Source organism: Rhopalosiphum padi, chromosome 4, assembly GCF_020882245.1.
Source record: "Rhopalosiphum padi isolate XX-2018 chromosome 4, ASM2088224v1, whole genome shotgun sequence".
NCBI lineage: Eukaryota > Metazoa > Arthropoda > Insecta > Hemiptera > Aphididae > Rhopalosiphum > Rhopalosiphum padi.
This window is the reverse complement of record NC_083600.1, coordinates 32,030,221-32,046,810: the sequence shown is the minus strand read 5'-3', so window position 1 is coordinate 32,046,810 and position 16,590 is coordinate 32,030,221. Positions and strand designations below refer to the sequence as shown.

At 23.7% G+C, this 16,590-nt stretch overlaps 1 protein-coding gene and 1 long non-coding RNA gene across 6 annotated transcripts; one reads left to right on the top strand and one right to left on the bottom strand.

The window, feature by feature from the left end:
* Positions 1-169: 169 nt before the first annotated feature.
* Positions 170-15,039, top strand: LOC132930391 (FERM domain-containing protein 5). Of its 3 annotated transcripts, XM_060996240.1 has the most exons (13): positions 170-457; positions 688-855; positions 2,719-2,823; positions 3,008-3,050; positions 3,113-3,295; positions 3,363-3,574; positions 3,649-3,801; positions 3,921-3,935; positions 5,035-5,123; positions 5,959-6,173; positions 7,418-7,555; positions 7,711-7,761; positions 11,512-15,039. In XM_060996240.1, exons 2-13 carry the CDS (start codon positions 760-762, stop codon positions 11,820-11,822), a joined length of 1,611 nt encoding a protein of 536 aa, XP_060852223.1. In that variant the 5' UTR covers positions 170-457; positions 688-759; the 3' UTR covers positions 11,823-15,039. The 3 variants fall into 3 exon arrangements, with proteins under 3 accessions (XP_060852223.1, XP_060852226.1, XP_060852225.1); XM_060996243.1 differs by lacking the exon at positions 7,711-7,761 and having other exon boundaries at positions 171-457; XM_060996242.1 differs by lacking the exon at positions 3,921-3,935 and having other exon boundaries at positions 172-457.
* Positions 5,119-16,560, bottom strand: LOC132930393 (uncharacterized). 3 transcript variants are annotated; one of them, XR_009662224.1, is made up of 3 exons: positions 16,298-16,556; positions 15,957-16,213; positions 5,119-5,264 (listed from the first exon to the last, which is right to left on the bottom strand). It is a non-coding gene; the product is annotated as an uncharacterized LOC132930393 (long non-coding RNA). The 3 variants fall into 3 exon arrangements; XR_009662225.1 differs by lacking the exon at positions 5,119-5,264 and adding an exon at positions 14,695-15,541; XR_009662223.1 differs by lacking the exon at positions 5,119-5,264 and having other exon boundaries at positions 16,072-16,213; positions 16,298-16,560.
* Positions 16,561-16,590: the final 30 nt, after the last annotated feature.

Here is a 16,590-nt window from a genome sequence, read left to right as displayed (position 1 = left end):
TATTATTATTGGTCCGGCAACAATGACGGACGTGCGTGTGTAAACAAACCGAATCGTTCGGTGGGAGGACTGCTGTTGAGATAAGGACGCGGCGTAATCTTTGAGCGCGACGAATCGGGTATTGCGTCGTCCCGTGTGTATTGTAATGTACTGTACACACTACACACTCCGCTGCCCGCCGCCCGAACTTCGTGCGCCGGCGACCTTCTTTGGCCAGCGCTGCGGGCCGGGTGATAGTCAATAATTAGCGGTCGACCGACGAACGAAACCTTTCGCGCGCGCCGTTAATCGCCTGTAGTCCCGAGTCCATGCAATAGTATTATGCACTGTTTTTTTGTTTGTTTTGCCGTAGTTGTCAGTTTTCCACGACGACGCGTCCCCGACTTGTAAGCTACTCGCACCAAACCCGAATAGGGTAGGGCGACCATCGATTATTCACAATAACGATAATACATAGGTAGGTGGTAGTAGGATCGTATTATGTGCGATATATGAATAATAACAATAGTGTTTAATGCCGTGTGTGTACGTCGGCTTCAACCAAAAAGTACGGTTCGTCTAACTGACCAACTATACTGCCGGGCCGCATTTTCTGCCGTCGCGATTGTCATACGACGATTTTTTTTTTGTTGTTTGTTATTATTATTTTTTTGTCGTCTGGTTTACTTTTACCGTTTTACCACACAGGATTCAAACGTTTCGACGGTGTCATCTGCGCGAAATCCCTTTCGACGGTCGTGCTGCTCTCTAAATTATAACATGATGAAGTTTGGAAGCAAAAACTCCACAAATACACCAATCAAGTGTACCATCCGTCTGTTGGACGACTCTCAGTTGTTGGACAGCGAATTTCAGGTAGATATAAGCATGAATGGTAATTTATTAAAGAGAATTAATGTATCATTTATAATTATTTCACAGTATAAGATATAAATAGTAATCTAGGTAGACTTCATTATATTAATTAGATATTACTTGTTTAATGTTTTCTTCAATTTACTTTTAAACTAATGTGTATGTAGATATGATATGTTATGAATAAATAAATTATTAACAGCCAATTAGTCATTATCAAAATAATTATGTTAAGACAGCAGTAAATATTTTAATGATCTTGAAACAAAGTTTATCACTTGTCTATATTAGTTTTCTGATTCCTGACTTTTTTGGCAATAAAACATTTTATTAAATCATAATGTTAATAAAAAAAAATAAATTTCCATTAGTTTAATATGATAGGTATACATTTCGTTATTTATACGTATTTTTATTATCAAAACTAAAAATATATAATTATTAACATACCTAACTATTATTTTTATCATAATTATAAAATAGATTGATAAATAATGTTTTACATTGATGAGTTAATTTAGATATTTAATTATCATAATATTTAGGTACAAGTGTATATATTATATTTATCAATATTTAATAATCTATATTAATAATAAGGTTTTTTTAATTTAACTTATCTTAAAAAAATTATAATTTATTATGTACTTACCTACTAATACAGTAATTTATATAACAATGCATTAATGTGTATTAGGGTAATTATATTAAGTATTTATTAATCAAAACATAAGTAATAACAAATAGAAAATAAATTTACAGAATACTTAAATTAAGTTTTTTCTATCATATTTCAACACTATAAATATACATGTTTACGATAAGATAATAAATGCATGTATAGTTATACTTTTTAAATTTATATACCTTTTTATTAGTTACAAAGTTTCCATTAAGTATTTGCTTCATTATTACAATTGCAAATGTCTTATTACATATTTGATAAATCTTAGATAAACATATGTATATTTGTATACATGATGCAATACGTTTAGATTAAATTTTATATTTGTATCAAATTATTCTAAGAATATGTAATAGGTACACTTAGTACTAAACACTGATAAAATTTGAGAAGAAAAATTCAGATATCATTTTTCTAAATATTGATCCTTGGAAAGAGTTGTATCAAAAGGTATTTTTCATTTTAATACCAAAAATCAAATGAAATATACATAAATGTTTTGACTATACAATTTTTGGTTATTTATTAATTAACATGTAAACAATTTATGCAGAACTTTTATTCAACAAATAATTTTTTTTATTGATGATTACAAAAAAAAAAATAGAAAATTTATAGTATCTACAAATAGCTCAGTATTTAAATATATTAAAAATTGTACTATGTAAATAATCATACAAATGTTTAGTAAAAATTTCAATATCTATGATAATTCATAATTACTATTCATTTTTGAGTAGCATCACAAAAAAAAAAAAAAATCAATTTTATTGAAAACTGGATTTTTGTGTAAAATTTCCCATTTTTCTTTATTTTTTTTCCTAAATATTTTTATAAGTTCAAAGAATTTTAATTTTTAACTATTTAAAGAACAAACTTAATCTATCAGTACCATCCTAAAGTAGAATCGAAGTATTATTTTGACTTTTTATTGTATATTATGCATAAAACGTACACACAAAAAAAAGCATTATTGTAAAATTATTACATCTATTACTTAATTTCAGTTATACTCTTATAATACATTGGTGTTGAACTTAACTTTATTAAGAATTTCTGATCATGTATCAAATATACAGTTAGATATGTATTTATTAATTTATATTTAAAAAAAAAATGTTCTGTATATGTTGTGATTCAATTAATAATAATGATGTATATTTATTTTTATTTTATAGATAAATGAAAAGGGCAGTAGTTTGATAAGCCGTATTTGTGAACAATTGGATTTAATTGAAAAGGATTATTTTGGTTTACGTTATGTTGATAGCAAACGCCAAAGGGTACTGAATTTTTTTTTTATAATTATAGTTAATATAGGTATCACTTAATGTTTTCATGATAAGTTCAGTAATATTATGATATCATAAAATGGATTTAATTAATTAATTAATGATTTCATTAAGCGACATCTATTGTATTATTAATTAATTACATAAAAAAATAATTTATTTTGTATTTTTATAGCATTGGCTAGAACCCTCAAAATCAATTTTTAAACAAATCCGAGGTTTGTTAATTTATAGTCTTTATTATTAAGTATAATTTACTAAAAATGTTTATTTATTTTAGATATGGAAGCAGACAATATATTATTTAGCTTCCGTGTTAAATTTTATCCACCAAATCCATTTCGTTTAAAAGAAGATATAACTCGTTACCAAATTTATCTTCAATTAAAAAGGGATTTATTACATGGTCGGCTTTATTGTAATACATCTGAAGCTGCTCTACTAGGAGCTTATATACTACAAGGTAATAAATTATAATATATCTATATAATTACTTTACAATATTGCAACTATTTAACCTTTATAAATAGCTGAACTTGGAGATTATAATCCAGAAGAACATATTGATAATTATGTAAATGAATTAAAAATACTACTAAAACAAACTTTACAATTAGAGGAAAAAATAATGGATATTCATAAAAATGAATTGAAAGGCAAAACTGCAGCTGAAATGGAAACTATTTTTTTGAAAAAAGCATGTGTCTTAGATACATATGGAGTTGATCCTCATGCTGTTAAGGTAAAAAATATAAAATAACCATAATGGCATAATAATTTACTTTGAAAAATTTATCACATTTATTTTATATATAGGATCAAAGAGGCAATCAACTTTATTTAGGTATTAATCATACTGGAATACTTACATTCCAAGGAAGTAAAAAAATGAACCATTTCAGCTGGTCACAAGTTCAAAAAATTAACTTTGAGGGTAAAATGTTCATCATTCATATCATTCTCAATGAGGTATTCTTTATTTATAATAATCTAGCAAAATTAATTTATTTTGTATTTATTATAACCTTTTGTATTTTAGTTTATTTACTTTATTTGAGTAACTTTGTATGTAATTACATGCTTCTTAGGATCAAAGAATCAAGGTAGTTACTGTAATTAATTTTTTTTAGAATAATTAGTATTATCATTGATTTTAAAATACTACTAAGTATTAGTATTTATAATCAATGGCATTATATAGTATATAATAATAATATATGATGAAATTTCTATTTATCAAAATTATCTAATGGATATTTTAGTATTGTAGTATTACTTCAATAAAAAAGTAATAACATTGTTGGGGCACTATATTAGCACTTGCCTAATGAAATTTTACAAAACATGAATTAATACATATATGATCATAGTTAAAATCTTATACAAATTTAATTTCTTAACATTAGCTTACAAATGTCATAAATAATTTATTACCCAAAAAAAATTTTAAATATAGATTATTCTTGGATATGTGATTCTAAAATATTTTACTTGGGAAAATTTTGGTTTTAAGAAAATTACTTCAAAAAGTTAGGTTAGTTTTATAAGTATATTTGTTTCAAATAACTTTAATTATTTATTAATTTTAATAAATATACTCATACATACATATATATATAATATTTTATTATGTTTATATTTATAACATTTTTTTATATGTTATTTTCATGTTTTGATTAGTATCAATTAATTTATTAAACTACTAATTTTAACATTAATTAAAAAAATATATTTATGTTTATAAATTAGGTAATATGTAGATTATTCAGTTGAATAATGTAAAGTTCTTTACCAAAAGCTATGTTTATTTTTATTATATTTTATTATCTAATCAATTAGATTTTCACTGGACACTTTTATATAGTTTACTAATTATAGTTTGATTTTAGATAACATATTGAAATCATTATTTTATATTTTTATACATAAATATCACAATTAAGAATTATCAATTGTAAAAGTAAAAAATGTTCATTCTAACTCCAAAAGTGAAATGTATTGAGTAGCCTTATAGATATTTCAAACAATTATAGATCTTTTCATGTACTAAAGAATAACCGTAGACATTTTTATTTTTACTCAAATTGTTGGACAGTTAAATTAAGAAACTGAAAATGTTTAATATAAAATAAAAATTATTTTACAATAATTCAAAAAAAAAATAATTTGTGTTGTATATATTTTGTATAAAAATATTTTCAGAAAAAGCAAACTATTGGTTTTAAATGTCCTAGAGGTTCTTCATGTCGTCATGTATGGAAATGTGCTGTTGAACAAATGTTATTTTTCACGTAAGTATAATATTCTTTTTTCTGATAAAGGTTAACATATTGACTGCCATGCGGCCGCCGGCGTCCGTATAAAAATAATTAGGTATTGATTAGACCGCCAGCCGCCGCACCATTAGTAGGAGGCCATACGGCCGCAGGCTGCTGTAAATTAATTTAGATTTATATTATTAACTTTTCTGTGGCGCTACAACAATGATCTAGAAAATGCGCTGTGGCGTAGCAGGAATAATTGCAATTTTTTGGATGTAATAAACATAATTTTTTTTCTAACTCAATAGTTTATATACTAGTACAAATTTATAATGACACTAAAAAATGTCCTTGGCATACCCATGATAAAATATATTCTTGTGGTCGCATGATAGTCAACATGTTAAGAAAGTAGCTACTTAGTTGTACAGTTATTGTTGAATATACTTCATCATTGTAATGAATGTGCTAAATTTAAATTTTTATGATTAATCGTTGCATACAAAATCAATTCTGAGTAAAGACCAGTCTATCAGCCTATATTATTAAATATATTTTATTATGTATTTATATTGCTATTGGACTAATAATTTCTAATAACCTTATTATTTGTTTGATAACCACCCCACAAGTTTATTTTAAATTATTTTTTAAATTGGTACACAGTTTTAAATTGCTAATTGAGCTCCTCTCCATAATTTTCCCCATTTAAATACTTTATCCTACTACATTTATGCTGTATAAATACAGTACCATGAATAAATTGTTAAAATTATAGTATATGAATACAAATTTATTGTAACTTTTAATCAATTAATATGCAAAATTAAACTAAAATAGTAATATGCATTTTATTTTGTTTTAGGTTTCCTTCGAGCTCTGATGTTCCTAATGTAGTTTCTGGTGGGGGATTTTTTTCATGGGGTACCAAATTTAAGTACAGTGGACGTGTTGAACGGGAAATATTAGAAGATGTGACAATCACCAGAGAATCTCCAACTGTAACACGTGTTGGTAGTCTTAGAAGAAAATCATCAAGTGAACCTCCTACGCCTTCTAATCTTGTCATAAATCAAGTTGGTAAGAATATTATTATATTATATATAATCTCATAAGTTATAAGGCGTTCATAAGGTTTAAACCTCTACTATTGACCTATGTATAGGGTTACCATACGTCCGGATTTTACAAAGTTAACCATTTAACATGGTTGAAAAAGACATGATACAAAAAGTTATGTCAAGTGACAGATTTTTGTGTACACTCAATTTAAATGTATTATTATATGTAATTTCTATTTTTGTTCATATTTTTTCCCTGGACGTCACGATAAGTGACTAGATACCTAGTAGGTACTGGATTTTTTTTTTGCGATAATAATGGTTATTATTGCAAAAAAAAAATCAAGAAATGACACATTTTATAACATATATTTATTAACCTAATAACTCTTATATAGACATTTTATTCATATATCTAAATAAAATTGTATTCATGAAATAACAATATTGTTTATCATTATATTCAATTTTACCTCCCCCCCCCCCTGAAACGGAACTGATATCCGGATTTGGTCTTAAAACACTATAGTAACCCTACCTATGTAATATTGTTCATGCATTTGTACTTGATGATTCTTGAATCTCAATATAAGGCTATTTAAAAAAAGTTGTTCTACATTCATCCTAAACCCCTTAAAAATCTTGATCATACCCTTACTTATCTGCACAATGTAAAATCAAGCTTCATACTTCAAAAACTATTATCATATATTTTACAAAGAATAACATAATTAATAACTTAAATAATTGTTTTAATTATATTTATTAATTTATTAAACATCAAATATTAATGATTTACTCTTCTGATGATGAATTTAGATATTTAAATAAATGTTTTAGGCTATAGTTTCTACATTTATCATTTGATATACATTTTGAAGGATAGCATAAATATATTCCATATTGCAATAATATAGTATATACATTGCACATTATATAATACTATTGATTATAAATAGTAGTATTTATAATCAATGATAATACTAAAGACAGATATAATATAAATAACTAGGTATTAGACTCTTAACTTGATGCATTTCTTAGGTTTCTTTAATTATTACTAATAACTTATTAGTATATCTTAATTTAAACCATTTAAATTCATCATGTAAACAATTCCAAACATTTTTTTCTTTTTGGTTAATAACTTATCACCTAGCAATAGACTTAATTTTTTAAGTTAATTAAGTTTTAATTTGTTTTAATCACATTTTATTAAATTAGACAAATTATTATTTTTATATTATTATTAATACTTTACAGCAGGATTTAATAGCCTTCCTCGTTCATTAACAAACACTAGTGAAGAATATAATGCTTCAATAGATTCATCGAATCAAATTGATAATTCTTCAGTTTTGGAGACTTTATTAGAAGACCAAGAGATAATGACATCTAAAAGTAAGATACATTATTTAGTTTTTTAATAAACTAATATTTGTTGTTATTTATTAAGAAATAACTATTTTTTTTTTTTAAATATCTTTAGATATTATAAAAGAGTATTTTTTTAAATATATTAGAATTAAAAAATATTATTAATTATAATTTCTTAGTTGAACAAGAGGTCCATCATGAAGAAATCTTGAATGATCATTTACTGATTGGTAAGTGTCGGGTATTGGGTCGTATTTTGCTCATAATTGGTACAATTTCACCATCGTATTTTTACTCATTATAACCTTATAAATAAATGCACATTAACATTGATAGTATTCCTTTTGCAATATGTTAATTAAATAAAGTAAAGATTAATCAACTAATGGTGTTTTTATCGTTTATCATATTTTTAATAATTTCTTATTCACATCATGCATAGTTTACTACTTAATGTTAATATTTATAACTTAATATTATGTAATGTAACAGGCATACTATGTTTTTAAACTAATTGCCACATATTTTATTATGATCTCAACTTAAGATCTTTTTTTTGCAATCCTAATTTGATTTTAAAAAAATAAAAAGCTTTAATTCATTATTTATGATACTTTTAACATTCACAAATCACTGTTAATAATATAATTGGGTTTTTTTTTTTATTATTATTTTTTTAAACAATTATGCAATCATTTAGATTGTAATAATGTTACTTTAGCTAAATTACTTAAATATAGCTAAAATAATAAAACAATAACAATAATATAGTGATGGCGCATTTAAATTAAATACATTTATTATGTATTTATTAAATACATATGTTTGTTTTTTACTCTGAATTATATTTCTAGTTTAACTATATTTTTGGTGCTCTACTGCTCCAATATAAAACTAGTGCTTAATATTTTTACTATTTATTTACAAAATGTATCTACTCCGAAGTCGTAAATCATAACTGCTTGCTAATTTTTTATAGTATTAATTATTAACCATTATATATTTTTTATCCTTTATAGTATTTTTACTTTTTAGTTTATAAATTATTTCAATTTTAAATTAATGATATTCGTAATTAAGGTTAAGGTTTTTACTTTAAATTTAAAATGTGTATTTATCACATTTATAAAATTTTAAACATGACTGAAATATATATTTATATGTAAATATGTATTAACATAAAAAATTTATGCTTTGTCCATCAATATAATAATAATATTTTTTGAGTAGATAATGTCATTTTAATTTTTCAATATACAGTACAGACTCAATTTTCGCCCATCAATTGGATACTACAAAATATATTTATAGATTCAAATTTTATTGTTCATATTATAAAATTCAAAATTATTTTACTATCTACTAGTTTCTCTTTAATGTAGATAATTTTAAATTATTCAAATTTAAATTTAAAATAAATATATATTATGTATACTTAAGTTTTATTTTTAATTAAAAATATTTAAATTCATATTTAGTGTATATTCTTAATCATTGTTTAATTATCAGCATCCCCCTCCCTCAAACCATATTAGTATGAATAATAGTAACTTTCATTATAAAGTATACTGTAATTATAAATTAAAAATAATTTTATCATTTTTAAATAGTATAAAATTATAAAAAAGTTTTTCTTATTGTTCAAGAATAATATCGAATTGACAATAAACTATTATTTTTTATCCCTGACCCACATGCAAAATAATAAATTTGTACTCAGCAAAACAAGTTTTGTGTTGTAAGCTTTAATATTGATATGAATTGACTTATTATCAAATCTCAAGTTAAGAACATTAATTGTGTTTTTATTTTGTGCTTTTTACAATAATTCAAGTTTTATAAGAGTTATAAGTATATAAATATTATAATTCAAAATGTTCATATATACCAGAAAAAATTGAATATTATAACATATCTGAGCAATATCAGATCAGTGTCATAAAATATATGTACAATTATTTTTTATTATTTTTAAATTTATTGAATAATAGCTTATATACAAAATAATACTGTAGCTTGTGAAATAATTTCTATGTAGCTTGTGTATTGTTTATTTATACATATGCTATTTTATAGATTAAAAATGTACATTGTTTTGTTAAGCTATTTAACTTCCCTATTAGTTATAAATTCTGTAGTATACATTTTTGTTCATCTTAAACCTCTATTTTATTTTACAGTGCCTATAGTAACTTATAAGTAATAAGTTAAAAATTAAATGTAAACTAAAAAAAAAGGAATACACAAGTTTTTAATTCCTTACATATTAAAAGTTATTAAAAAAGTATTATACATATACCAAAAACAAATAAATGCAATTTTATTTTTAATCAGTGGCTTTCTCGGGTCATATATCTGGGGTCCAGTCTTAAGCTTAAAAATGTATCGATATATAAAATAAAAATGAATATTATTATGAGAACAAAATAAAACATATTAAACAATATGGTTGCAATATTTTATGCCAAAACCATTTAATTATTAGTTTTCATGTATAATTAGAAAAATTTTTTGTTTGTTAATCAGTCCTAACCCCCAAAAAGGGGGGGCAAGATTTATTGTTCCTGGGGCTTGGAAAAGCTGAATACGGTCCTGCTTTTACTAATAATTTGTACAGAATTAACTAGGACACTCGAAGATTTATTCTTACTAAAATGTATAAACATTCTTTTTTCTTTTAATAATAATACATTGATACAATTTAAAAGAATATGATGAATCAAATTATTTTGAGACTATATGGTTTGAGATGAGATCCATTTAATTTTAATTAAATGTAGATTTCTCTTTATCCAGTCTTATGTGATTTTTAACACTTTGATCGCTGATTCGAAAATATTTTCTATTTTATTTTTTTGATGTTATCATAATATAAAATTATAAACCTAAAAATATTTAAGTCTAACACTAGTTATGATGTATAATGTATATCTAATGAATAAATATTCAATAGCCTCTATTTATAATGACATTTAACTATTTATGGAACCAGTAAAAATAGGTTATAGTAACAGAGAGTCAACCAAAATGCTAAAAAAAATATTATCTATTATATTTTTATCTTACAATTTCTAAGTTTCTCAATAAATATTTTTTTTATTTTGAAGCTCCTCAGCTCGTGTTCTATTTTTTTTTTTTTGAGTTTTCTATAATTATGTTAGAAATTATAGTGACTTAATTCATTGGCTATGTCGTAATTTATTCCCCTTTATTTTTAAGCTAAAAAATAACATTCATTTTATCTTCAATTTATAATGAAATGCTTATGTTTGCTCATATTATACAAAACACACTGTTAATATTGCACATTTACTATGATTTAGTTCACAAACTTCACTTACGATAAAAATTATTACTACTTTTTTGTTATATTACCTTCCATAACTGTAATACAGTCGTCAGTCAAAGATAAAATATTTATTTTAAATTACCGTCATAACATCAATATAGCCATTATATAATAGACGTCATCATAACTGATACAAATTATTACATACATATAGAAGTTTTAACAAGGCCTTCAATTTAATGCCATTAAACCTATTTTGTCATTGTAAGTAGTTACTACTTTAATGTAATTTTAAAATAAATTAGAACTGAACCTTATCATAAAATATCACCTTAATAATATTATACAAATTATATTGATGTATTATACAATTATAAACGTATAAACAAATAGTGTAGAATATAGATATATGTTCATAATAAAGCAAAAAAATTGGCTAAGAATGATGTTGATTCAAAACTATTTGGTTATTAATTTTATTAATTTGGCTGTTGCATATTGAAAAAAACATTGACAATTTATAATTAAATAAATTTGTATAAATTCTAGATTGAATCAAATTCATACCATTTATATTGGTATTATTTTTATACAAATACATTATATTGTTATACTTGATGCAGCTTAAAGCTCATTTAATAAAAACTTATATTTATCATTGTTAACTTATAAATGTATAATTTGTTTATAGATTTTACAACGGTAACAGACAGTTCACCATTAATTCAATCTATTTCGAATCAGATGTCTGGTCAAAAGCATTTAGAAACTACTGCAATTAGAAACAGTGGATCAAGCTTGTCATTCTTGCGACAGACTTTGCTGCCAGTAATATTTGCATTATTTATGATAGTTTTGATTGTAATTATTGTTCTAGAATCTGATTTTGATATCATTGCTACCATAAGAAAAGCACCAGAAATTGCTGCTTTCAAAAAGAATTATTATGAACCTAGTAAAGACTTTTTACTGCGGCGTTTTATCAGGTCAAAGATATTTTAGTAAATGAATACTACTTGTTCAATCAGTTTTTATAGTAGCTTTACACTCTAGAGTAAGATACATGAAAATTGATTTAAAATTAAGTTCAAGGTGATGGAGTTTATTAGGTACCAATTTGACGTTGTTATTTAAAATTAAATGTCTATTACTGGGTTGCATAAACAATCACTAAATAAACATTTAATGTATCAATTTTAAACTATTGGTCCCTTAAATATGATTTAATGCCCCGTGATTGGTTCATTAAATTTTGGTGAAATATTAAATTAATCAATTTTTATGCAACTCGTCAAAGTGTGCTCAAAATTTTAATGACATCATTAACAAGAATTTGATCAAATTATAGCATTTACAATTATTTTTCTTTTTTAAAAAATAGTTCACTTAGATATATGCATTTATCTAATCAAATCGTCCCAATGAAATTTGTGATTTTATAATGATTTTGAGCTTTTACAATTTTAATTATCTTAACATTTTGTGTTTTGATTATTACAGAGCTTTTGTTATTAATTTAAGTGTTTATGTGTTGTACTACTGCATAAGAGTTTTTCTATGCTAAAGGTGCCACTAAAATTTACATGTACCGATAAATACGAATTTTTTTATAAATAATACATTTTGGTGTTGGTACTATATGAAATATTGGTGCTTAAATCTTTATCAAGTTAGTAATATACAGTGTATTTATACTAAAAGACACTACTATATATTTCAACTAATTGGGTATTCAAAGAGTATTGAATTACAAATTTAAGTATTTAACCCTTAAGGTATACATACGCAATACAACTTACATTAAAAAGCTTTACAGATATATAACATATTATTACAAACTGCATAAGTATATATTTATTTTATATCTTATCTTTGTACATTATCGTGGATACCTGTGTATAAAATTAGCATGGTTAAACTATTACTATAAATAATGATTATTCATACGTTTTGATTTACTCTAACTTAGTTAATTTTGATGTTAGAAAGACTTAGTATACATACACTTCATTAAAAAATAGTCTTTACATAATATGTTCATTAAAAAAAATTACTTTAACATTAAAAATAAGTTGTATTATACAAGTGCATAACCATAGGGATAAACATTTGAAATTTTTTCAAAATGTGTATTTTTAATTTTTCAAGAACCCATTTCAGTCCAATGTCTTTTAGCTGAAATATTTAGTAGCCTCTCTTAGTGTAAAAATACTGTATAGTATGTAGTATGTTCCAGAAATACTTAACACCATACAATGTTTCCAAATTGAACAAACACATTTTTCATATATTCTAAATATAATTTTGGATATTTATGAATATGTAAATTAAATAATACATATTTTAATTTATATATCTTCAAAATACAATTTTTAGTTAGGGGTAAGATTGGTATTTTTTGGATAATATACTTAATACTAACTTAGTGTTTCCTATTTATATATACCTCTAGTTCATCATGAATTTTAATTAATTAGAAAAAATAAGAATGCTTAACCTTATGACAATTTTTTTTTGTCTTACTATTTTCTTATGGTGTAGACTTGAATACTTTATTGGTGGCATTTTTAAAAATATGTTAGAAAGATATTTATTATTTAGCCAACACTTTTATATTTGATTTATACATCTTTTTGTAGTGTAAATTATTAAATGTGGTATAAAATACTAGTCTTTTTTAGGTAAGATGACTATTTCCTATAAGTAAAATGATTATATTTTTGTAGTTTTCATTTCACTCCCCACCTAACTATTATAGTGGAAAATCTTTATAGGAATGATCTTTGATCCCAGATTAAAATATAAACCTAATACCTGTAGGTAACATTTGTATTAATTAACTTAACATCTTGATAACATACATTCCTTTCAGCTCTAATGATTTCAATTATATTGATTTTGTTTTAATATTATTTTATAACTACATTTAATTTTAAAATATATTACTTACATTTTAGTATATTTTTTTTTAATAATATTAATGGGTTAATGTAAAATATTAAAAATGCATTAATTCCTAGTAATTGTATTTCCAGTTTATATTACACTAATTTTCTTAGTACTTTTTCTTTAATTAGGTATTTAGAAATATAATTCAGGTGATGGGTTTAAATAGTACTAGTTAAATTAAGGGTTTTTGCTCATACAATCTTAGAATTTTGGTGTTAAGGTTATGTATAATTTTAAATTATTATAATTCTTATATTTTCATTTCGATCCAAAATCTACATATCACCTGTCATTCAGTCCGGCCGATTTCATAAACTATTGACTATTATGTCTTGTTACCAAACATTCCAACTAAAAACGTGATCTCTTAAAACCAAAATCTAACAAAAAACTTAATGATGAACTTCAAAAAGTTGTGTTTGAAATTTTATTATTCATTGAATACAATTTATAACTAACACAACACATATATTATTATTATTATTATTATTATTATTATTATTATTGATATAAACCACTATTTTTCTACATTTTTGTACTTAAAATTCTTTTGATGGCTTTGTTATTTTTCATGATTTTATTTTTGTTTTACATAATATTATTGATGTGCAATTTTTATATTACGTATTTTCTAACTTCAAATTTTTAATTGATTGATATATATAATAGGTATGTATTAAATACCACAGTAGTTTGGCTTATAAATTCAATAATGTTATATACTATAATATTATATTCCTATTAAATAAAAACAATCTACTTAGTATAAGTTATATTCCTAAAATTACATTACATTCCAATATCAAATTATGTACAATATGTATCAATGGTTTGTGAGAGCTGAAGCTTTTATAATTTGTAATTAGGTTATTTATAAACTGAATACTATTATAAAAAATATTCTTACCCCTATTAATAACATACATTTTTACTTAGTTTTAAATTTCTTAACCTTGTGCAGCTATACTTTCCAGTATAATTCTTTTTATAAATCACTATAAATGTTCATCCAAAAGTTCAACATGTGGTAATATAACTATCAATCTCTAATAAATTAAATGGGTGTATTAAATTACATCTTCTAAGATCTTCCACTCTCTTCAAACCATTTAATTGAAAACCGTGTTACTCTAGTCCTAAATACTTTAAAACTTATTGTGTTTATTTTCTAAGATTATATTACATTGTTGTACTTAAGTAAGCTTTACCAATACAATCGTTTGATGTAAAAAAATAAAAAATAAAAATGCTGTTTATTATGCTATAAGAATGTTTTATTTCTTACCATATATATTTTTGTTCCTTATTTATATTCAACAAATAATATCACAGAAGGTAAGAACAATAGATTTTTGCATTTAATCGGTAGGTATTGGGTATTAAATATCCTAGAATTTGGCATTTATTAAGAAAAATGAAACATGAGGTTGTTGCAGATTATACAAAATTAGCATTAGATGACTGAAGAAATCAATAAAAATACTACCAAACTATATACAAATGAGGACGTCTGTAAAAAGATTAAAGTACACTTTATCAAATTTATAAGTGGATAATAAATATTCCCGGTTTTTTAATTGAATATTTCAATTTTTATTTAAGGTATTCACCGATCGAAATATTTTAAATATTATCATCTTTTTTCTACAATAAGGTACCTAACTATCAATTATAACAAACTGTAGTAGTTTAGTGAGGCAAATCATCAAATCTATTTTCAGACATTCTTAGGTTTAATTGGTCTGACGAATTTGCAAGTTCATTAGAAGATTCTGAAAGTTGAAACATTAAATTATTCTTGTAAGTGCTAGATTTTATTTACCTAGTCTAACATTCATATTAAGGTCTATTAAAGAAAAATATTTGTATATCTTATATTTTTACACTTTTTAATAGTATTAAAGATATAGTAAATATACAATAGTATATATTGTATTTAAAGATAATAAGGCACAGATAAATACATTTTTTTTTTCTAAATAAAACAAAAATAATTAAAAATGTATTCAATTTTACATTGATAAAAAAAAAACTGTTAAATATGCAAAATATTGTAAATTAATTTGAACACACTTAATTGGTGAATTCAATTGATTTTGTCCCACTTTTCTTAAACAATTTTCCATACAAACATCTCAAATATAATAATTTTTGTAAATTTTAATTGGGAAATGATAATTAACAAACCTGATTTGTATGTTCAATATCGTCTAGAGCAATGTTTTTGATATTGTAGTGGCCCAACAACTGGTTGTCGATAAGGTACGATGTAATCGTGTCGAATGAAGAAAAATAACAAAACTATTCCAAGTGTTTTTTTTATTCAAAATATTTTTTTTTAAGTGTTTTTTAAATTGAAAATTATTCTAAGTCCAATTGACAAAAATTCTGATGTAAACTTACGTAGCATTAATCATATAAATAGTACTGGGTCTATCTGGGTTCTAAAAAAAAAAAAAAAATAAATTGAAATAATAAGAATAATAGATTTTATATACAGAGTATTGTATAAGCAACAAATAATTTACATATGATTCTTCAAAAAGACGATTAAGGCTCTCAAAATGGATTCCGCAGTTTCGTCTAGAAAACGATTTTGAAATTCATTATTAAGGTTTGTATTGATAACGGAGGATGAACCATATTAGAAGCAGTTTCACACGATACTCCTTGAACTTCTTGATCTTTGATTGGACTCCTGAGATGTCTACATCAAATATTATTTAATACACATTTAATTTATATAATAATAATATCATTTTATAATATTATCATTATTATCTATCGACTATCAATGCATTTTCAATTTGTTTCTTATCAA

Excerpts from the sequence above, each read along its gene's own strand:
- LOC132930391 (XM_060996240.1), top strand. The coding sequence starts at position 760 with ATGATGAAGTTTGGAAGCAAAAACTCCACAAATACACCAATCAAGTGT. Across the intron at positions 2,824-3,007 it reads TTGATAGCAAACGCCAAAGG|CATTGGCTAGAACCCTCAAA; the intron begins GTACTGAATTTT and ends GTATTTTTATAG. Across the intron at positions 3,575-3,648 it reads TTGATCCTCATGCTGTTAAG|GATCAAAGAGGCAATCAACT; the intron begins GTAAAAAATATA and ends TTTTATATATAG.